Source organism: Delphinus delphis, chromosome X (genome assembly GCF_949987515.2).
Source record: "Delphinus delphis chromosome X, mDelDel1.2, whole genome shotgun sequence".
Classification (NCBI taxonomy): Eukaryota; Metazoa; Chordata; class Mammalia; order Artiodactyla; family Delphinidae; genus Delphinus; species Delphinus delphis.
Window position 1 is genome coordinate 66,570,810 of NC_082704.1, and position 23,157 is coordinate 66,593,966.

The window sequence follows — 23,157 nt, forward strand, 5'->3', positions numbered from 1 at the left end:
AGACTCCCTTCTCTTTGCCTTGCCCTAAATTAGCTAATAAATTTACTTTTTTACAAAGTGTCGAGTGAGAAGTTCAAAGCTTCAAGCCACAGACGCCCAGTCAGAAGGGTCTTTCAAGAATCATCCCTTTATTTCATACTCAAAGTAACAATCTATAGGAATTGATCAGATCTACCTGCACTTGATTCTCAGTCCTCTGATGACACAACGCACTGAACTAAAATTAGCCCCTGGGGACAGACACCAAAACAACGGGAACTACGAACCTGCAGGCTGCAAAAAGGAGACCCCAAACACAGTAAGATAAGCAAAATGGGAAGATAGAAAAACACACAGCAGATGAAGGAGCAAGATAAAAACCCACCATAGGGCTTCCCTGGTGACACAATGGTTGAGAATCTGTCTGCTAATGCAGGGGACACAGGTTCGAGCCCTGGTCTGGGAGGATCCCACATGCTGCGGAGCATCTGGGGCCGTGAGCCACAAGTACTGAGCCTGCGCATCTGGAGCCTGTGCTCCGCAACAAGAGAGGCTGCGATAGTGAGAGGCCTGCGCACCGCGATGAAGAGTGGCCCCTGCTTGCCACATCTAGAGAAAGCCCTCGCACAGAAGCGAAGACCCAACACAGCAAAAATAAATAAATTAATTAATTAATAAACTCCTACCCCCAACATTATAAAAAAAACCAACCAGAACTAGCAAATGAAGAGGAAATAGGCAGTCTACCTGAAAAAGAATTCTGAATAATGATAGTAAAGATGATCCAAAATCTTGGAAATAGAATAGAAAAAATGCAATAAACATTTAACAAGGACCTAGAACAACGAAAGATGAAACAAACAATGATGAACAACATGATAAATGAAATGAAAAATACTCTAGATGGGATCAATAGGAGAATAACTGAGACAGAAGAACGAATAAGTTACCTGGAAGATAAAATAGTGGAAATAACTACTGCAGAGCAGAATAAAGCAAAAGAATGAAAAGAACTGAGTACAGTCTCAGAGCCCACTGGGACAACACTAAACGCACTAGCATTCGAATTATAGGGGTTCCAGAAGAAGAAGAGAATAAGAAAGGGACTGAGAAAATCTTTGAAGAGATTATAGTTGAAAACTTCACTAATATGGGAAAGGAAATAGTTAATCAAGTCCAGGAAGCAAAGACAGTCCCATAGAGGGTAAATCCAAGGAGAAGTACGCCAAGACACATATTAATCAAACTGCCAAAAATTAAATACAAAGAAAATATATTAAAAGCATCAAGGGAAAAACAACAAATAACACACAAGGGAATCTGGATAAGGTTAACAGCTGATCTTTCAGCAGAAACTCTGCAAGCACAAGAGACTGGCAGGACATATTTGAAGTGATGAAGGAGAAAAACCTGCAACCAAGATTACTCTACCCAGCAAGGATCTCATTCAGATTTGATGGGGAAATTAAAACCTTTACAGACAAGCAAAAGCTGAGAGAGTTCAGCACCACCAAATCAGCTCTACAACAACTGCTAAAGGAACTTCTCTAGGCAAGAAACACAAGAGAAGGGAAAGACCTACAATAACAAACCCAAAACAATTAAGAAAATGGGAATAGGTACATACATATTGATAATTATCTTAAATGTAAATGGACTAAATGCTCCCAGAAACAGACACAGATTGGCTGAATGGATACAAAAACAAGACCCATATATTTGCTGTCTATAAGAGACCCACTTGAGACCTAGAGACACATACAGACTGAAAGTAAGGGGATGGAAAAAGATACTTCATAAAAATGGAAACCAAAAGAAAGCTGGAGTAGCAATTCCCATATCAGACAAAATAGACTTTAAAATAAAGACTACTAGAATAGACAAAGAAGGACACTACATAATGATCAAGGGATCGATCCAAGAAGAAGGTATAACAATTGTAAATATTTATACACCCAACATAGGAGCACCTCAATCCATAAGGGAAATACTAACAGCCATAAAAGGGGAAATTGACAGTAACACATTAATAGTAGGGGACTTTAACATCCCCACTTTCACCAACAGACATATCATTCAAAATGAAAATAAATAAGGAAACACAAGCTTTAAAGGATACATTAAACAAGATGGACTTAATTGATATTTATAGGACATTCCATCCAAAACCAACAGAATACACATTTTTCTCTAGTGCTCATGGAACATCCTCCATGATAGATCATATCTTGGATCACAAATCAAGCCTTGGTAAATTTAAGAATATTGAAATTGTATCAAGTATCTTTTCCGAACACAACGCTATGAGACTAGATATCAATTACAAGAAAAGATCTGTAAAAAATACAAACACATGGAGGCTAAACAATACACTACTTAATAACGAAGTGATCACTGAAGAAATCAAAGAGGAAATCAAAAAATACCCAGAAACAAATGACAATGGAGACCCGACGACCCAAAATCTACGGGATGCAGTAAAAGCAGTTCTAAGTGGGAAGTTCATAGCAATACAATCCTACCTTAAGAAACAGGAAACAACTCGAATAAACAACCTAACCTTGCACCTAAAGCAATTAGAGTAAGAAGAACAAAAAACCCCCAAAGTTAGCAGAAGGAAAGAAATCATAAAAATCAGATCCGAAATAAATGAAAAAGAAAAGAAGGAAACGATAGCAAAGATCAATAAAACTAAAAGCTGGTTTTTTATGAAGATAAACAAAATTGATAAACCTTTAGCCAGTCTCATCAAGAAAAAAAGGGAGAAGACTCAAGTCAATACAATTAGAAATGAGAAAGGAGAAGTAACAACTGACACTGCAGAAATACAAAAGATCATGAGAGATTACTACAAGCAACTCTATGCCAATAAAATGGACAAACTGGAAGAAATGGACAAATACTTAGAATGCACAACCTGCCAAGACTGAACTAAGAAGAAATAGAAAATATGAACAGAGCAATCACAAGCACTGAAATTGAAACTGTGATTAAAAATCTTCCAACAAACAAAAGCCCAGGACCAGATGGCTTCACAGGCGAATTCTATCAAACATTTAGAGACGAGCAAACACCTATCCTTCTCAAACTCTTCCAAAATATAGCAGAGAGAGGAACACTCCCAAACTCATTCTATGAGGTCACCATCACCTTGATACCAAAACCAGACAAGGATGTCACAAAGAAAGAAAACTACAGGCCAATATCACTGATGAACATAGATGCAAAAGTCCTCAACAAAATACTAGCAAACAGAATCCAACAACACATCAAAAGGATCATAAACCATGATCAAGTGGGGTTTATTCCAGGAATGCAAGGATTTTTCAGTATACACAAATCAATCAATGTGATACACCATATTAACAAATTGAAAGAGAAAAACCATATGGTCATCTCAATAGATGCAGAGAAAGCTTTCGACAAAATTCAACACCCATTTATGATAAAAACCCTGCAGAAAGTAGGCATAGAGTGAACTTTCCTCAACATAATATAGGCCATATATAACGAACCCACAGCCAACATCATCCTCAAAGGTGAGAAACTGAAAGAATTTCCACTAAGATCAGGAACAAGACAAGGTTGCCCACTCTCACCACTTTTATTCAACATAGTTTTGGAAGTTTTAGCCACAGCAATCAGAGAAGAAAAGGAAATAAAAGGAATCCAAATCGGCAAAGAAGAAGTAAAGCTGTCACTGTTTGCAGATGACATGTTATTATACATAGAGAATCCTAAAGATGCTACTAGAAAACTGCTAGAGCTAATCAATGAATTTGGTAAAGTATCAGGGTACAAAATTAATGCACAGAAATCTCTGGCATTCCTATACACTAATGATGAAAAATCTGAAAGTGAAATCAAGAAAACACTCCCATTTACCATTGCAACAAAAAGAATAAAATATCTAGGAATAAACATACCTAAGGAGACAAAAGACCTGTATGCAGAAAATTATAAGACACTGATGAAAGAAATTAAAGATGATACAAATAGGTGGAGAGATATACCATATTCTTGGATTGGAAGAATCAACATTGTGAAAATGACTATAGTACCCAAAGCAATCTAAAGATTCAATGCAATCCCTATCAAACTACCACTGGCATTTTTCACAGAACTACAACAAAAAATTTCACAATTTGTATGGAAACACAAAAGAGCCCGAATAGTCAAACCAATCTTGAGAACGAAAAATGGAGCTGGAGGAATCAGGCTCCCTGACTTCAGACTATACTACAAAGCTACAGTAATCAAGACATTATGGTACTGGCACAAAAACAGAAAGATAGATCAATGGAACAGGATAGAAAGCCCAGAGATAAACCCACGCACATATGGTCACCTTATCTTTGATAAAGGAGGCAGGAATATACAGTGGAGAAAGGACAGCATCTTCAATAAGTGTTGCTGGGAAAACTGGACAGGTACATGTAAAAGTATGAGATTAGATCACTCCCTAAGACCATACACAAGTAAAGCTCAAAATGTATTAAAGACCTAAGTGTTAGGCCAGAAACTATCAAACTCTTAGAGGAAATCATAGGCAGAACACTCCATGACATAAATCACAGCAAGATCCTTTCTGACCCACCTCCTAGAGAAATGGAAATAAAAACAAAAATAAACAAATGGGACCTAATGAAACTTAAAAGCTTTTGCACAGCAAAGGAAACCATAAACAACACCAAGAGATAACCCTCAGAATGGGAGAACATATTTGCAAATGAAACAACTGACAAACGATTAATCTCCAAAATTTATAAGCAGCTCATGCAGCTCAATAACAAAAAAAAACAAACAACCCAATCCATAAATGGGCAGAAGCCCTAAATAGACATTTCTCCAAAGAAGATATACAGACTGCCAACAAACACATGAAAGAATGCTCAACATCATTAAGCATTAGAGAAATGCAAATCAAAACTACAATGAGATATCATCTCACACTGGTCAGAATGGCCATCATCAAAAAATCTAGAAACAATAAATGCTTGAGAGGGTATGGAGATAAAGGAACACTCTTGCACTGCAGGTGGGAATGTGAATTGGTACAGCCACTATGGATAACAGTATGGACGTTCCTTAAAATACTACAAATAGAACTACCATATGACCCAGCAATCCCACTTCTGGGCATATACCCTGAGAAAACCATAACTCAAAAACAGTCATGTACCAAAATGTTCATTGCAGCTCTATTTACAATAGCCAGGATATGAAAACAACCTAAGTGTCCATCATCAGATGAGTGGATAAAGAAGATGTGGCACATATATACAATGGAATATTACTCAGCCATAAAAAGGAAGGAAATTGAGCTAATTTTAATGAAGTGGATGGGACTAGAGTCTGTCATACAGAGTGAAGTAAGTCAGAAAGAGAAAGACAAATACCATATGCTAACCCATATATATGGAATTTAAGGGAAAAATGTCATGAAGAACCTAGGGGTAAGACAGGAATAAAGACACAGAGCTACTAGAGAGTGGACTTGAGGATATGAGGAGGGGGAAGGGTAAGATGTGACAAAGCGAGAGAGAGGCATGGACATATATACACTACCAAACGTAAGGTAGATAAGTAGTGGGAACCAGTTGCCTAGCACATTGATATCAGCTCGGTGCTTTGTGACCAGCTAGAAAGGTGAGATAGGGAAGGTGTGAGGGAGGCCGACACAAGAGGGAAGAGATATGGGGATATATGTATATGTATAACTGATTCAGTTTGTTGTAAAGCAGAAAATTACACACCACTGTAAAGCAATTATACTCCAATAAAAATGTTAAAACAATGTTTAAAATGTTAGAAAAAAAGTTTACATGTGTTTTTCATATGGTTAAAACGTATTCTCGGAAGGGAGGAGGAAGTTGGTGGAAGAGTAAGACACAGAGATCACCTTCCTCCTCACAGATACAACAGAAATACATCTGCACGTGGAACTGCTTCTATAGAACACCCACTGAACGCTGGCAGTAGACCTCAGACCTCCCAAATGGCAAGAAACTCCCCACGTACCTGGGTAGGGCAAAAGAAAGAAGAAAATACAGAGACAAAGGAATAGCGACGGGACCAGCACTAGTGGGAGGGAGCTGTGAAGCAGGAAAGGTTTCCACACACTAGGAAGCCCGTTCCCGGGCGGAGACTGTGGGTGGTGGAAGGAGGAAGCTTCAGAACTGCAGAGGAGAGCACAGCAACAGGGGTGTGGAGGGGAAAGTGGAGAGGTTCCCGCACAGAGGATCGGTGCCAACCAGCACTCACCAGCCCGAGAGGCTTGTCTGCCCACCCGCCGGGGCAGGAGGGGGCTGGGAGCTGAGGCTTGGGCTTCAGTCGTATCGCAGGGAAAGGACTGGCAGCGTGAACACAGCCTAAAGGGGTTAGTGCACCAAGGCTAGCTGGGAGGGAGTCCAGGAAAGTCTGGACCTGCCGAAAAGGCAAGAGACTTTTTCTTCCCTCTTTGTTTCCTGGTGCGCGAGGAGAGGGGATTAAAAGTGCTCCTTAAAGGAGCTCCAGAGACGGGTGCAAGCCGCGGCTATCAGCACGGACCCCAGAGATGGGCATGAGACGCTAAAACTGCCGCTGCAGCCACCAAGAAGCCTGTGTGCAAGCACAGGTCACTATCCACACCTCCCCTACCGGGAGTCTGTGCAGACCGCCACAGCCAGGGTCCCATGATACAGGGACAACTTCCCCCGGAGAACGCACAGTGCACCTCAGGCTGGCGCAATGTCATGCCGGCCTCTGCCGCCACAGGCTTGCCCTGTTCCCCTCCTTCCCCCCAGCCTGAGAGAGCCAGAGGCCCTGAATCAGCTGCTCCTTTAACCCCGTCCTTTCTGCGGGAAGAACAGACGACCTCAGGTGACCTACACACAGAGGCGGGGCCAAATCCAAAGCTGAACACCAGGAGCTGTGCAAACAAGGAAGAGAAAGGGAAATCTCTCCCAGCAGCCTCAGGAGCAGCGGATGAAATCCCCACAATCAACTTGATGTACCCTGCATCTGTGGAATACCTGAATAGACAACGAATCATGCCAAATTGAGGAGGTGGACTTTGAGAACAAGATATACTATTTTCTCCCCTTTTTGTGAGTGTGTGTATGCTTCTGTGTGAGACTTTGTCTGTATAGATTTGCTTTCACTATTTGTCCTAGGGTCTGTCCGTACGTTTTTTTTTTTTACATTGAAAAAATAATATTTTCTTCATAATTATTTTTTATTTTAATAACTTTATTTTTTATCTTACATTATTTTATCCTCTTTCTTTCTTTCTTTCTTTCTTTCTTTTGCTTTCTTTCTACTTTTTCTCCCTTTTATTCTGAGCTGTGTGGATGAAAGGCTCTTGATGCTCCAGCCAGGAGTCAGTGCTGTGCCTCTGAGGTGGGAGAGCCAAATTCAGGACACTGGTCCACAAGAGACCTCCCAGATCCATGCAATATCAAATGGCGAAAATCACCCACAGATCTCCATCTCAACACCAAGACCCAGCTTCACTCAACGACCAGCAAGCTACAGTGCTGGACACCCTATGCCAAACAACTAGCAAGACAGGAACACAGAACCATCCATTAGCATAGAGGCTGCCTAAAATCATAATAAGGCCACAGACACCCCAAAACACACCACCAGACATCGACCTGCCCACAGGAAAGACAAGATCCAGACTCATCCACCAGAAAACAGGCACTAGTCCCCTCCACCAGGAAGCCTACACAACCTACTGAACCACCCTTAGCCACTGGGGACAGACAACAAAAACAACAGGAACTACGAACCTACAGCCTGCAAAAAGGAAACCCCAATCACAGCAAGATAAGCTAAATGAGGAGACAGAAAAACACACAGCTGATGAAGGAGCAAGGTAAAAACCCACCAGACCTAACAAATGAAGAGGAAATAGGCAGTATACCTGAAAAAGAATTCAGAATAATGATAGTAAAGATGACTCAAAATCTTGGAAACAGAATAGAGAAAATGCAAGAAACATTTAACGAGGAACTAGAAGAACTAAAGAGGAAACAAGAAAGATGAACAACACAATAAATGAAATTTAAAATACTCTGGATGGGATCAATAGCAGAATAAGTGAGGCAGAAGAAAGGGTGAGTGACCACTACAGAGCAGAATAAAGAAAAAAGATTGAGAATAACTGAGGACAGTCTCAGAGACCTCTGTGACAACATTAAACACACCAACACTCGAATTACAGGGGTCCCAAAAGAAGAAGAAAAAAAGAAAGGGACTGAGAAAATATTTGAAGAGATTATAGTTGAAACCTTTCCTAATATGGGAAAGGAAATAGTTAATCAAGTCCAGGAAGCACAGAGAGTCCCATACAGGATAAATCCGAGGAGAAACATGCCAAGACACATATTAATCGAACTATCAAAAATTAAATACAAAGAAAACATACAAAAAGCAGCAAGGGAAAAACAACAAATAACACACAAGGGAATCTCCATAGGTTAACAGCTGATCTTTCAGCAGAAACTTTGAAAGCCAGAAGGGGGTGGCAGGACATATTTAAAGTGATGAAGGAGAAAAATCTACAACCAAGATTACTTTACCAAGCAAGGATCTCATTCAGATTTGATGGAGAAATTAAAACCTTTACAGACAAGCAAAAGCTGAGAGAGTTCAGCACCACCAAATCAGCTTTAAAACAAATGCTAAAGGAACTTCTCTAGGCAAGAAACACAAGAGAAGGAAAGGACCTACAATAACAAATCCCAAACAATTAAGAAAACGGGAATAGGGACATACATATCGATAATTACCTTAAAGGTAAATGGATTGAATGTGCCCACCAAAAGACACAGACTGGCTGAAGGGATACAAAAACAAGACCCATATATATGCTGTCCACAAGAGACCCACTTCAGACCTAGGGACACATACAGACTGAAAGTGAGGGGATGGAAAAATATATTCCATGCAAATGGAAATCAAAAGAAAGCTGGAGTAGCAATTCTCATATCAGACGAAATAGACTTTAAAATAAAGACTATTAGAAGAGACAATGAAGGGCACTACATAATGATCAAGGGATCAACCCAAGAAGAAGATGTAACAATTGTAAATATTTATGCACCCAACATAGGAGCACCTCAGTCCATAAGGCAAACGCTAACAGCCATCAAAGGGGAAATTGACAGTAACACATTCATAGTAGGGGAATTTAACACCCCACTTTCACCAATGGACAGATCATCCAAAATGAAAATAAATAAGGAAACACAAGCTTCAAATGATACATTCAACAAGATGGACTTAATTGATATTTATAGGACATTCCTTCCAAAAACAAGAGAATACACATTCTTCTAAAGTGCTCATGGAACATTTTCTGGGATAGATCATATCTTGGGTCACAAATCAAGCCTTGGTAAATTTAAGAAAACAGAAATTGTATCAAGTATCTTTTCCGAACACAACGCTATGAGACTAGATATCAATTACAGGAAAAGATCTGTAAAAAATACAAACACATGGAGGCTAAACAATACACTACTTACTAACCAAGAGATCACTGAAGAAATCAAAGAGGAAATCAAAAAACACCTAGAAACAAATGACAATGGAGACACGACAACCCAAAAGCTATGGGATGCAGCAAAAGCAGTTCTAAGAGGGAAGTTTATAGCAATACAATCCTACCTTAAGAAACAGGGGAGGGAAGCGGGAAGATGGCGAGTGAGTAAAATGCGGAGATAACCTTCCTCCCCACAGATACACCAGAAATACATCTACATGTGGAACAACTCCTACAGAACACCTACTGAACACTGGCAGAAGACCTCAGACCTCCCAAAAGGCAAGAACCTCCCCTACGTACCTGGGTAGGGCAAAAGAAAACAGAATAAACAGAGACACAAGAATAGGGACGGTACCTGCACCAGTGGGAGGGAGCTGTGAAGGAGGAAAAGTTTCCACACACTAGGAAGCCCCTTCGCTGGCGGAGACTGCGGGTGGCAGAGGGGGAAGCTTCGGAGCCGCAGAGGAGAGCGCAGCAACAGGGGTGCGGAGAGCAAAGCGGAGAGATTCCTGCACAGAGGATCTGTGCCTATCGGCACTCACCAGCCCGAGAGGCTTGTCTGCTCACCCGCCGGGGCGGGTGGGGCCGGGAGCTGAGGCTCAGGCTTTGGTCAGAGTGAAGGGAGAGGACTGGTGTTGTGGGCGTGAACACAGCCTGCAGGGGGTTAGTGCACCATGACTAGCCAGGAGGGAGTCCGAGGAAAAGTCTGGACCTGCAGAAGAGGCAAGAGATTGTTTCTTCCCTCTTTGTTTCCTGGTGCGCGAGGAGAGGGGATTAAGAGCTCTGCTTAAAGCAGTTCCAGAGACGGGCGCAAGTCGCGGCTAAGAGCGCAGACCACAGAGACGGGCATGAGACGCTAAGGACTGCTGCTGCCGCCAACAAGAAGCCTGTGTGTGAGCACAGGTCACTACCCACACCTCCCTTCCGGGGAGCCTGTGAAGCCCACCGATGCCAGGGTCCAGGAATCCAGGGACAACTTCCCCGGGAGAATGCACGGTGTGCCTCAGGCTGGTGCAATGTCCCGCCAGCCTCTGCCGCCGCAGGATCGCCCGGCATCCACACCCCTCCCTCCCCCCGACCTGAGTAAGCCAGAGTCCCCGGAGCAGCTGCTCCTTTAAACCCATCCTGCCTGAGCGAAGAACAGACGCCCTCTGGCGACCTACACGCAGAGGCGGGGCCAAATCCAAAGCTGAGCCCCTGGGAGCTGTGAGAACAAAGAAGAGAAAGGGAAATCTCTCCCAGCAGCCTCAGAAGCAGTGGATTAAAGCTCCACAATCAACTTGATGTACCCTGCATCTGTGGAATACATGAATAGACAACGAACCATCCGAAATTGAGGAGGTGGACTTTGAGAACAAGGTTTATTATTTTTTCCCCTTTTCCACTTTTTGTGAGTGTCTATATGTATGCTTCTGTGTGACATTTTGTCCGTATACCTTTGCTTTCACCATTTGTGCTTGGGTTCTATCCGTCCGTTTTTTAGTTTTTGTTTTTTTCTTAATAATTATTTTTTATTTTAATAACTTTTTAAATTTTATCTTACTTTATTTTATCTTCTTTCTTTCCTTCCTTCCTTCTTTCTTTATTTCTTTCTTTTTTCTTTCTTTCTACTCTTTCTCCCTTTTATTCTGAGCCATGTGGATGAAAGGCTCTTAGTGCTACAGTGAGGAGTCAGTGCTGTGCTTCTGAGGTGGGAGAGCCAGCTTCAGGACACTGGTCCACAAGAGACCTCCCAGCTCCACATGGCGAAAATCTCCCAGAGATCTCCATCTCAACACCAGCACCCAGCTTTACTCAACGACCAGCAAGCTACAGTGCTGGACACCCTATGCCAAACAACTAGCAAGACAGGAACACAACCCCACCCATTAGCAGAGAGGCTGCTTAAAATCATAATAAGTCCACAGACACCCTAAAACACACGACCAGAGGACAACCAGCCCACCAGAAAGACAAGATCCAGCCTCATCCACCAGAACACAGGCACTAGTCCCCTCCACTAGGAAGCCTACACAGCCCACTGAACAAACTTTAGCCCCTGGGGACAGACACCACAAACAATGGGAATTATGAACCTGCAGCCTGCAAAACAGAGGCCCCAAACACAGTAAGATAAGCAAAATGAGAAGACAGGAAAACACACAGCAGATGAAGGAGCAAGATAAAAACCCACCAGCTCTAACAAATGAAGTGGAAATAGGCAGACTACCTGAAAAAGAATTCAGAATAATAATAGTAAAGATGATCAAAAATCATGGAAATAGAATAGAAAAAATGCAAGAAACAATTAACAGGGACCTAGAAGAACTAAAGATGAAACAGGCAATGATGAACAACACAATAAATGAAATTAAAAATACTCTAGATGGGATCAATATCAGAATAACTGAGGCAGAAGAACGGATAACTGACCTGGAAGATAAAATAGTGGAAATAACTACTGCAGAGAAGAATAAAGAAAAAAAATGAAAAGAACTGAGGACAGTCTCAGAACCCTCTGGGACAACAATAAACGCACCAGCATTCGAATTATAGGGGTCCCAGAAGAAGAAGAGAAAAAGAAAGGGACTGAGAAAATATTTGAAGGGATTAGAGTTGAAAACAGCCCTAATATGGGAAAGGAAATAGTTAATCAAGTCCAGGAAGCACAGACAGTCCCATACAGGATAAATCCAAGGAGAAACACGCCAAGACACATACAAATCAAACTGTCAAAAATTAAATACAAAGAAAACATATTAAAAACAGCAAGGGAAAAACAACAAATAACACACAGGGGGATCCCCATAAGGTTAACAGCTGATCTTTCAGCAGAAACTCTGCAAGCCAGAAGGGACTGGCAGGACATATTTAAAGTGATGAAGGAGGAAAACCTACAACCAAGATTGCTTGGTTGAGCTTGGTTGAGCAATCTCTCTGAAAGAGATCCTTACTGAGCAAGGATCTCTTTCAGACTTGATGGAAAAATTAAGATCTTTACAGACTAGCAAACGCTGAAAGAGTACAGCACCACCAAACCAAGTTTACAACAAATGCTAAACGAACTTCTTTAGACAAGAAACACAAGAGAAGGAAAAGACCTACAATAACAAACCCAAAACAGTTAAGAAAATGGGAATAGGAACATACATATCGATAATTACCTTAAATGTAAATGGATTGAATGCTCCCACCAAAAGACACAGACCGGCTGAATGGACAAAAAAACAAGACCCTTATATATGCTGTCTACAAGAGACCCACTTCAGACCTAGGGACACATACAGACTGAAAGTAAGGGGATGGAAAAAGATATTCCATGCAAATGGAAACCAAAAGAAAGCTGGAGTGGCAATTCTCATATCAGACAAAATAGACATTATAATAAAGACTATTAGAAGAGACAAAGAAGGACCCTACATAATGATCAAGGGATCGATCCAAGAAGAAGATATAACAATTGTAAATACTTATTCACCCAACATAGGAGCACCACAATCCATAAGGCAAATACTAACAGCCATAAAAGGGAAATCGACAGTAACATATTCATAGGAGGGCACTTTACACAAAACTTTCAGCAATGGACAGATCATCCAAAATGAAAATAAATAAGGAAACACAAGCTTTAAATGATACATCGAACAAGATGGACTTAATTGATATTTATAGGACATTCCATCCATAAAAAGCACAATACACTTTCTTCTCAAGTGCTCATGGAACATTCTCCAGGATAGATCATATCTTGGGTCACCAATCCAGCCTTGGTAAATTTAAGAAAACAGAAATTGTATCAAGTATCTTTTCTGATCACAATGCTATGAGACTAGATATCAATTACAGGAAAAGATCTGTAAGAAATACAAACACATGGAGGCTAAACAATACACTACTTAATAACAAAGTGATCACTGAAGAAATCAAAGAGGAAATCAAAAAATACCCAGAAATAAATGACAATGGAGCCACGACGACCCAAAACCTATGGGATGCAGCAAAAACAGTTTTAAGGGGGAAGTTTATAGCAATACGATTCTACCTTAAGAAACAGGAAACATCTCGAATAAATAACCTAACATTGCACCTAAAGCAATTAGAGAAAGAAGAACAAAAAACCCCCAAAGTTAGCAGAAGGAAAGAAGTCATAAAGATCAGATAGGAAATAAATGAAAAAGAAATGAAGGAAACGATAGCAAAGATCAATAAAACTAAAAGCTGGTTCTTTGAGAAGATAAACAAAATTGATAAAGCATTAGCCAAACTCATCAAGAACAAAACAGAGAAGACTCAAATCAATAGAATTAGAAATGAAAAAGGAGAAGTAACAAATGACACTGCAGAAATACAAAAGATAATGAGAGATTACTACAAGCAACTCCATGCCAATAAAATGGATAACCTAGAAGAAATGGACAAATTCTTAGAAACGTACACCCTGCCAAGACTAAATCAGGAAGAAATAGAAAACACGAACAGACCAATCACAAGCACTGAAATTGAAACTGTGATTAAAATTTTTCCAAAAAACAAAAGCCCAGGACCAGATGGCTTCACAGGTGAATTCTGTCAAACATTTAGAGAAGACCTAACACCTATCCTTCTCAAACTCTTCCAACATATAGCAGAGGGAGGAACACTCCTAAACTCATTCTACGAGGCCACCATCGCCCTGATACTAAAACCAGACAAGGATGTCACAAAGAAAGAAAACTACAGGCCAATATCACTGATGAACATAGATGCAAAACTCCTCAACAAAATACTAGCAAACAGAATCAAACAGCACATTAAAGGATCATACATCATGATCAAGTGGTGTTTATTCCAGGGATGCAAGGATTCTTCAATATATGCAAATCAATCAACGTGATACACCATATTAAAAAATTGAAGGAGAAAAACCATATGGTCATCTCAGTAGATGCAGAGAAAGCTTTCAACAAAATTCAACACCCATTTATGATAAAAACCCGCCAGAATGTAGGCATAGAGGGAACTTCCCTCAACATAAGAAAGGACATATATGTCAAATGCACAGCCAACATCGTCCTCAATGGTGGAAAACTGAAAGCACTTCCACTAAGATCAGGAACAAGACAAGGTTGCCCACTCTCACCACTCTTATTCAACATAGTTTTGGAAGTTTTAGCCACAGCAATCCGGGAAGAAAAGGAAATAAAAAGACACCAAATCGGAAAAGAAGAAGTAAAGCTGTCACTCTTTGCAGATGACATGATACTATACATAGAGAATCCTAAAGATGCTACCAGGAAACTACTAGAGCTAATCAATGAATTTGGTGAAGTTGCAGGGTACAAAATTAATGTACAGAAATCTGTTTCATTCCTATACGCTAATGATGAAAAATCTGAAAGTGAAATCAAGAAAACACTCCTATTTACAACTGCATCAAAAAGAACAAAATATCTAGGAGTAAACCTACCTAAGGAGACAAAAGACCTGTATGCAGAAAATTATAAGACACTGATAAAAGAATTTAAAAATGATACAAATAGATGCAGAGATATACCATGTTCTTGGATTGGAAGAATCAACATTGTGAAAGTGACTCTACTACCCAAAGCAATCTATAGATTCAATGCAATCCCTATCAAACTACCACTGGCGTTTTTCACAGAACTAGAACAAAAAATTTCACAATTTGTACGGAAACACAAAAGGACAGACTCTTTAATAAGTTGTGCTGGGAAAATTGGACAGGTACATGTAAAAATATGAGATTAGAACACTGCCTAACACCATACACAAAAATAAGCTCAAAATGGATTAAAGACCTAAATGTAAGGCCAGAAACTATCAAACTCTTAGAGGAAAACATACGCAGAACACTCTATGACATAAATCACATCAAGTTCCTTATTGACCCACCTACTAGAGAAATGGAAATAAAAACAAAAATAAACAAATGGGAACCAATGAAACTGCAAAGCTTTTGCACAGCAAAGGAAACCACAAACCAGACCAAAAGACAGCCCTCAGAATGGGAGAAAATATTTTCAAATGAAGCAAATGACAAAGGATTAATCTCCAAAATTTACAAGCAGCTCATGCAGCTCAATAACAACAAACAAACAACCCAATCCAAAAATGGGCAGAAGACCTAAATAGGCATTTCTCCAAAGAAGATATACAGATTGCCAACAAACACATGAAAGAATGCTCAACAGCATTAATCATTAGAGAACTGCAAATCAAAACTACCATGAGGTATCATCTCACACCAGTCAGAGTGGACATCATCAAAAATCTAGAAAGAATAAATGCGGGAGAGGGTGTGGAGAAAAGGGAACACTCTTGCACTGCTGGTGGGACTGTGAATTGGTACAGCCACTATGGAGAACAGTATGGAGGTTCCTTAAAATACTACAAATAGAACAACCATATGACCCAGCCATCCCACTACTGGACATATACCCTGAGAAAACCATAATTCAAAAAGAGTCATGTACCAAAATGTTTATTGCAGTTCTATGTACAATAGCCAGGAGATGGAAGCAACCTAAGTGTCCATCATTGGAAGAATGGATAAAGAAGATGTGGCACATGAATGAAATGGAATATTACTCAGCTATAGAAAGAAACGAAATTGGGTTATTTGTAGTGAGCTGGATAGACCTAGAGTCTGTCATACAGAGTGAAGTAAGTCCGAAGAGAAAGACAAATACCGTATGCTAACACACATATATGGAATCTAAGGGGAAAAAATTGTCATGAAGAACCTAGGGGTAAGATGGGAATAAAGATACAGACCTACTAGAGAATGGACTTGGGGATATGGGTAGGGGGAAGGGTAAGCTGTGACAAAGTGAGAGAGTGGCATGGACATATATACACTACCAAACGTAAAATAGATATCTAGTCGGAAGCAGCCGCATAGTACAGGGAGATCAGCTCGGTGCTTTGTGACCACCTGCAGGGGTGGGATAGGGAGGGTGGGAGGGAGGGAGACGCAAGAGGGAAGAAATATGGGAACATATGTTTATGTATAACTGATTCAGTTTGTTATAAAGCAGGAACTAACACACCGTTGTAAAGCAATTATGCTCCATTAAAGATTTTTAAAAAATCAATAACGAATACTCTCCCCTCACTTTAGTCTGTCCTTGGTCAGAAAGCAGTGGTAGCAGCCCTATCAAGCCCTGCAGTGTTAGTGTGACCTATTTTGGAAGAGGTGCCTCTCTGGGCAAGAGCCGAAAGCAGTGGAGTGCTGGAGGGTACTCTTACTGGAACATAAGAGGCGACTATCACATTGTCGGGAATTTTGTGAGCCAGCTTTTAAACACAGCTGTCATTAAAACTAAATCGTATACAGTAACAATTACATTACGTACATTATATTGAAAACGAACATAATACATGATCAAAAGTCATCGACTCCTAATTATTTTCCTACATTTTTCTATTAGCTATGCTCTTGAGATTGTGCTTATTTATTGTAACTGAATGATGGAAATGCATCTCTTCCCAACTCTGCGTCAAAGGCCATCAAGTTGGTAGCTTGAAATCGGCAAATGCTACAACACAGTGCGATTCTTCCAACCCTCGTCCTCCCCCACAGAGCCTGTTGTTAAACATTTACCTGCATGGCACTGGTTGAGATTGATCCACTCTGCAGATACCCTGGTGTGGTGGATATCCTCAGATCCAACCAGTGTTGTTATATACCATACCAGAGTCAAGGGCTAACTCACAACTGTTATGTAAAGTGATATTTTAAACCTGCGACCAAAGGATGGTTCACGAAAGATGTTTAACGTCTACCATTTATAACAATGTCCTAAGACGCCCATACTATGCCATTAAGAGACTTTTAAAAGAGGTATAGCTCAACATGTGTCGGGGTGTGGTGGGGGTGGGTGAGCAGGATCATGAACATCAGCAGAGGACTGAAAAACAAGTGCAGGTAGATCTGATCAATTCCTATAGATTGTTACTTTGAGTATGAAATAAAGGGATGATTCTTGAAAGACCCTTCTGACTGGGCGTCTGTGGCTTGAAGCTTTGAACTTCTCACTCGACACTTTGTAAAAAAGTAAATTTATTAGCTAATTTAGGGCAAGGCAAAGAGAAGGGAGTCTCCACCCATCTTTGGCTAAACATTTCCCTTCAAACACTTGTGCAACTCTTTGAGCGCATTTCCTCATATGTAAAAGGGTGATAATAATGCTTAGCTTACAGAGCTGTTGTGAGGTTATATGTGCTTAGCATACGGTGAACACAGAATAACGAAATGATAATGATTCTTCCTTGTATTTCCTGGGTCCTTCAAAAGTAGTCCCCAGGTCTAATTCATCTCCCCTCTTTGATTCTTCTTGTCCTGATTGGCTTCAGTTCCCCCCCACTGTAAAATACATATTGGACTAGAATCAAACTGGCATTCCATTGGCCAAAGTTGGCCTGCTTGGATGTGTTGTTTGGCCCATGTAAAGGGCTTAAAGAGGAAACCAGAGCCAACATTTGAAAATTGAGATATTTTACATAGAAATCTAGAATTTCATCTTCTCTTGAAAAATCAGGAGATGGGGCAACAATGAGCCCACATTCCTGCATGGCAACAATTGGCTAGAGCCAAGTGACAGCTGCCCCCTTAGGTAGAGCATGCACTGTCAATTGGCCAGACCCCATCTGGCCTGCTCTACTCATTTATATAATCTGCTTGATTCTGCAGACATCTCAATTTGTGGCCCTCTGGACAACTGGAAGCAGTCTATGCCAGGAAAGGCGTAGGCACTTACTTGCTGAATGAATAAATCTCCTACCCTTTTTTTTTTCCTCTACCATTTTCTTATCTAGCCATGTTAAGAAATCCCAGTTATTGAGTAAAGAGCTTCTCCCTTTGAAAAGTGAATTGAACAAGTCTGTTAGAGTCAGGAGAGTCTAAGTTATACTGTGGTAACAAACAACTCCTATATCTCAGTGCCTTACAACAAGGGTTTATTATTTGCTCACACACACAAACCTAGACACAAAATGAAAACATCCTCAGATTTTCACATGCATGGATAAGTATATGAGCGTGTCAGTATGTTCACAATCACGAATCCAATAAAACCTCTGGCAGATGAACATATGGACTCACACAGAACCCTATTTAGAGACTGATCAGCTTAGATTGTACAACCCTGTTTTCATAAGAGACATTAAAAGGCCCTGGGATCCAAGAAAGTAAAGGATGGAGGTACAAGAATATCCATCCTCAGTCAAGGAATTGCCCCGTATAAAAAAACGGGTCTGAAAGCTTATATAAGCGCCTAAGGGCTTAGAAAAAGACATTAAGAATTTTGGACATTAAGCATTTTGCAAATGCATACATAGGCAGTATTTTAGTGAGTTCTCCCCCTCTGGGCTTCTAGCTCAAGGGGGAGATGCACCCCAGGTGTCCATTAGGCAGAGAAACAGAGCTGGCTGGCGCAGGTCCAAGAGAGGCGTTAGGAGGCTGAAGTCCTCTATCTCCAGCAGGAGCTGTAGACACAAAGAAAGGGGTCAGGGTCAGGTCACACCCATTTCCCCTCCTGGCTCTCCCCTCTTTTTTGTTCCACCCAATCAAGGCTTTGTCACCTGGACTGTATTGCACAGAACTCTCCCTTGCTGGTTTGCCCACCTCAAGTCCTGCCTCCTCCAAACCCTCCATCACAGCCACCACATTTCTTTTTGTCAAGCCCAGTGTCTCTGAATATGCTCCTCCCTAGTTCAGACATTCCCTGGCTCCTCATCACCCACAGTGGCTGATCTAACCTCCTAAGCCTGGCATGCCAGACCTCCGTGACTGGTAGCCTCTCCACCCTCATCCCCTCTGTTCCAGCAGTTCCTTCAGGGTGGCTGCTTCACTCACACTCCATACCGAATGCACCATTTTGGTCTGGCCGTGCCCAGCCTTCCCTCTCAGCCTCCCCAGGTGTCTATCTCGCCTCCAGTCCTTCCTCCCCAGGCTCATCAGTGAGATACAGCCGCAAAACACGACTTGTGAAGGCATCCATGCTCCACCTTGAGACTGGAAGCTCCCTGAAGGCAGGAACCAGATCTCCTTCTGCACTAGGCTCTTGCCACCTATGTATGTCCTTCCCAGGTCACAGCAGACTTCAGGGGTCTGGATAGAAAGTCCTGGGCTGGGAGTCAGGAGACCTGGTTCTTCCACTTGATATGCTGCATGCCCTAGGGTAGGTCCCTGCTACTCTTAGGGACTTGGTTTCCTTATTTCTTGACATCAGGGCACTGGACATTTGGTGTTGAGCACAATGCTCGATAAACCGATGATTCACTGAACAACCATGTACTGCCACTTCAAGAGTCAGACTGAGGAGCTTGGCTGCCTGGGCCCAAAGAGGTTCAACCCCCAACCCCCCTCCTACTCTGACTTCCCAGTCAGGCCCTGCTTAACACAACCGCCTCCCATTTCCCAACTATCCCCAACCCCATGTTCTCCTTTCAAAGACCAGGCTACCTGGTGCAACTCAGGGCTGGAGCACAGAGATGGAGCCAGAAGGGGCCTGGGAAGATTCTCTCAGAGCCAGCAGAGCCTCGGCCGCTTCCAGTTTTCGCTGCCACTCTGAGGAGGCAGAAACCGAGACCTGGTCGGAAGCTTTGGGAGCCTGCGAAGCAAAGGATGTGAGAGAATGGGAGCTGGGAACCCACACCTCCCCCGTGCCCCTTCAGTCCCCAGCTACCCTGAGGCCTTCTGCTCTTCTCCTTCACTAAGCTTGGCCCCTGCCAGGGTTCTGGACCCCACAATTTCCCCAGAATCCGTGGCTGCAGTAGAAGGGGGTTAAGGGTGGCACAGGGCTGGAGGATCAGAGTTGAGCATCTAGGAACAAGGAAAGGAGAAGCCAGGGGATTTACCCCTCTGGCAGGCACATACTACCAGTAGAGAGAGAGGAGCAAGGATTTTGCAATATCTGCATGTGGGAGTCTGAATGCCAGCTGGCCATTAGTCGTTGTGGCTTGGACAAGTCCGGTCCCCTGCTTGGACTGTCTTCTTTTCTGTACCTTTCTTTTTCTATATCTTTCCTGAGACACTAATTCCTCCCAGCTTTTTCAAAACTCCCAAGGCAACAGTAAAGATTATGGGAAGTCAGAGGTGTCTGTGTTTTAATCTTCAAGGCACCTGGAGTGACGTGATTACTGTCCCTGTCCAAGGACTGGTTCTTGCCTCCATATTCCCCAATCAAGTTTCCCAAGGCACTTGAAGGGCCAGCTTGGCTCATCTCCAGGAACTTTTCTCTGACGGTTATTAGACTCTCGCCTGGGTGAGATGGTGGGCCTCACCATCATGGCCCCCCTTCTCAGCAGGAGCTTCTATTCCCATCGATTTGTTTCATGTGGAATAACAGCCTCCAGTTGTCAAAGGCCTGCTATGTGGCAGGCCTTGTGCTAGTCCTCTTGTCAATGTTATAGGTGTAGAATATTGTCCCCTCTCAGTACACTGATAGGAAAATAGAGGCTCAGAGATGTAAAGTTACTTTTCCAAAGTCTCACAAATTGGAAATGGCAAATCTGGGAGAGCTCTGTCGTTGCCCCATAGTCTGAGATGCCACCTTCTCCTCCTCCTCCTCCTCCTCCTCCTCCTCCACTTGCACCGCACTGCCTTCACTTCCTCTTTCTTGCTGCCATGGCCTTAACCAGAAGGTTGGGCACTCAATAACAAAATATACAACTAGCTCCATGGTCCTTCTCACTCTACTCACCTGCTGGGCAGGGCAGGGGGTCTGTGTGTCTTCCTGGAAAGAGAAATTGTTAGTTGCTTCTTCAAGGGTGCTGGAGTCCAGGACAGAGACAAACATTCCGAGGCCAGACCGATCAGCAGAGCTCCTTGGGAGCTTGCCTGCAGGAGCAGAGAGCACAGGTTGGAGTCAGGGACCAAGCTGGCCATGGAAAGGAGATGTGGGCATGTTTTAGGACAACGATAGGAGCCCAGGATGTCAGAGTTGGGAAGACCTTGAAGACCAGCTAGTCCTACTCTTCATTTTGGGACTGGGGACTATGAGACCCAGAGAGAAGTATTTTTTTCCCCCAGGGTCATATGGCAAGTTGCAGTAGGGTTAGAGATGGTACCCAGGTCTTCAGGACACAGGAAGGGGTCTGGGCAGTGGCTGAGGTGGAAGCTTCCCACACTGGCCCCAGACTCCTCCCCAGGGGTTGCACAGGGGTGGGCCTCAAGCTGATGTTCTCCTTCCCAACTGTGAGAGACTGGGGACAGCTTAGGTGAGCCTTTCTCCCTGACCGTCTCCCCCCGACTCTACCTCCCACCCAATCTGAGGCCTCATCCCACTGTGGACCTTTTTGACCGCACCCCCCCCCCCAGATGTCTCCAGCCCACCAACACTTGGTAGATAATATTGATGAGGTTTTATAGTTGGGGAAGCTAAGGCCCAAGGAGTAACTTGCCCAAAGCCACATCGAAATTGGGTGGTAGGACTGGTGACAGAACTACTCATGCTCCCTACACCCAAAACTCAGACACCCTCCCTGGCCAGAGATACTCACTGGGGACTCCTGCTTGAATGGCCAACTTGTTGACATGACTGTGAGCTTTGGGAGAGGTGGTCCCACTCCTTATCAGTCCTTCAGTCAGGTGCCTCTTTCGGAGTGGCCCCTGCTCCGACTTCAAGGTACTCTCAGCAGGCAAGATGCTGCAGTGTTCCCTAAAGTGGGGGATTGCAGGTCTAAAGTCAGTCACCTTTAGAGGAGCCCACTCCCCTCCCCTTGTCAGACACCATACTCACGAGAAGAGGGCACACTTGTGACACTCGCAGACCTTGAAGAGGCAGTAGTGCTCCTGGTCCTTGACTTGGGCAGTGATGCCGTGTTTGTGGCAGCGGGCTCTGCGACGTTTAGCTCTTCTGGGGCCAGGTTCAATCCCCCATGGGGCTCCGGTCTCAAGTCCAGTGGTGGAGTCAGGGGGGCCGCAGGGCACAGCAGGCATTTCATTGGGATCCATGGTTCTAGAGCAAGGAGTGGAGGTCAGGGTGGCCACATGATCCCCTACCCACAACGTACTTCCTCTCCCTTGGAAAGCCCCATCTGAGGCGGCTGGATTCTTCTCCACCCAGCTCACCGTTGAAATGAGATTGTACCCTCCCTTCTTACTTCGTGTAGCCTCCTTCCCAGGGCGCTCCACTCACGCATAGGCAGGTTGCAAGAAACTCTGGGCATGGGTCCTGTATATTTTCAATCCAATTACTAGTCTCTCTGCCTACCTTCACTCCACATAGACACCCTTCACAGGCATGCACATGCACTCTCACGCCCCCTTCAACAATTACTACTTCCCTTTCTCATGTATCATCTTGTATTCTGCTATGCCCAGCTATTATTCCTGGCATCCACTTCCACAATTGTCTTCCTAACCTCCTGCATTCATTCACTCCCTAATCATGATTCTATGCCCCTCTGCATTCAATTCTATTATTAGTCTCCTGTATGCCCTACATTCAATCTTCCTCTCACCTTCCATTCCTATTTTTTTTCTTGCACCCCATCGAAATCTTAATTATTCTCTTGCTCCCTCTTTAAACTGACACCCCTTTGCATCTCATGAAATCATATTCTGCTGGATCTCAAGCCCCTGTTTCAATCATTATTTTCATTAATTCCCTCAATTATTTATCAAGTAGATGTTTGTTGATCCCCCCTAGTGAATGCCA

General features: G+C 42.7%; 1 protein-coding gene across 1 annotated transcript; it reads right to left on the bottom strand.

The window, feature by feature from the left end:
- Positions 1–18,783: 18,783 nt before the first annotated feature.
- Positions 18,784–22,451, bottom strand: LOC132418481 (doublesex- and mab-3-related transcription factor C2-like). The gene is made up of 5 exons (XM_060002362.1): positions 22,237–22,451; positions 21,998–22,155; positions 21,199–21,335; positions 19,959–20,106; positions 18,784–18,979 (listed from the first exon to the last, which is right to left on the bottom strand). Exons 1-4 carry the CDS (start codon positions 22,449–22,451, stop codon positions 19,969–19,971), a joined length of 648 nt encoding a protein of 215 aa, XP_059858345.1. The 3' UTR covers positions 18,784–18,979; positions 19,959–19,968.
- Between the last annotated feature and the right edge of the window lie 706 nt (positions 22,452–23,157).

Excerpts from the sequence above, each read along its gene's own strand:
- LOC132418481 (XM_060002362.1), bottom strand. The coding sequence starts at position 22,451 with ATGGATCCCAATGAAATGCCTGCTGTGCCCTGCGGCCCCCCTGACTCC. Across the intron at positions 22,156-22,236 it reads CACAAGTGTGCCCTCTTCTC|GGAACACTGCAGCATCTTGC; the intron begins GTGAGTATGGTG and ends CCCCCACTTTAG. Across the intron at positions 21,336-21,997 it reads CATTCAAGCAGGAGTCCCCA|GCAAGCTCCCAAGGAGCTCT; the intron begins GTGAGTATCTCT and ends CTGCTCCTGCAG.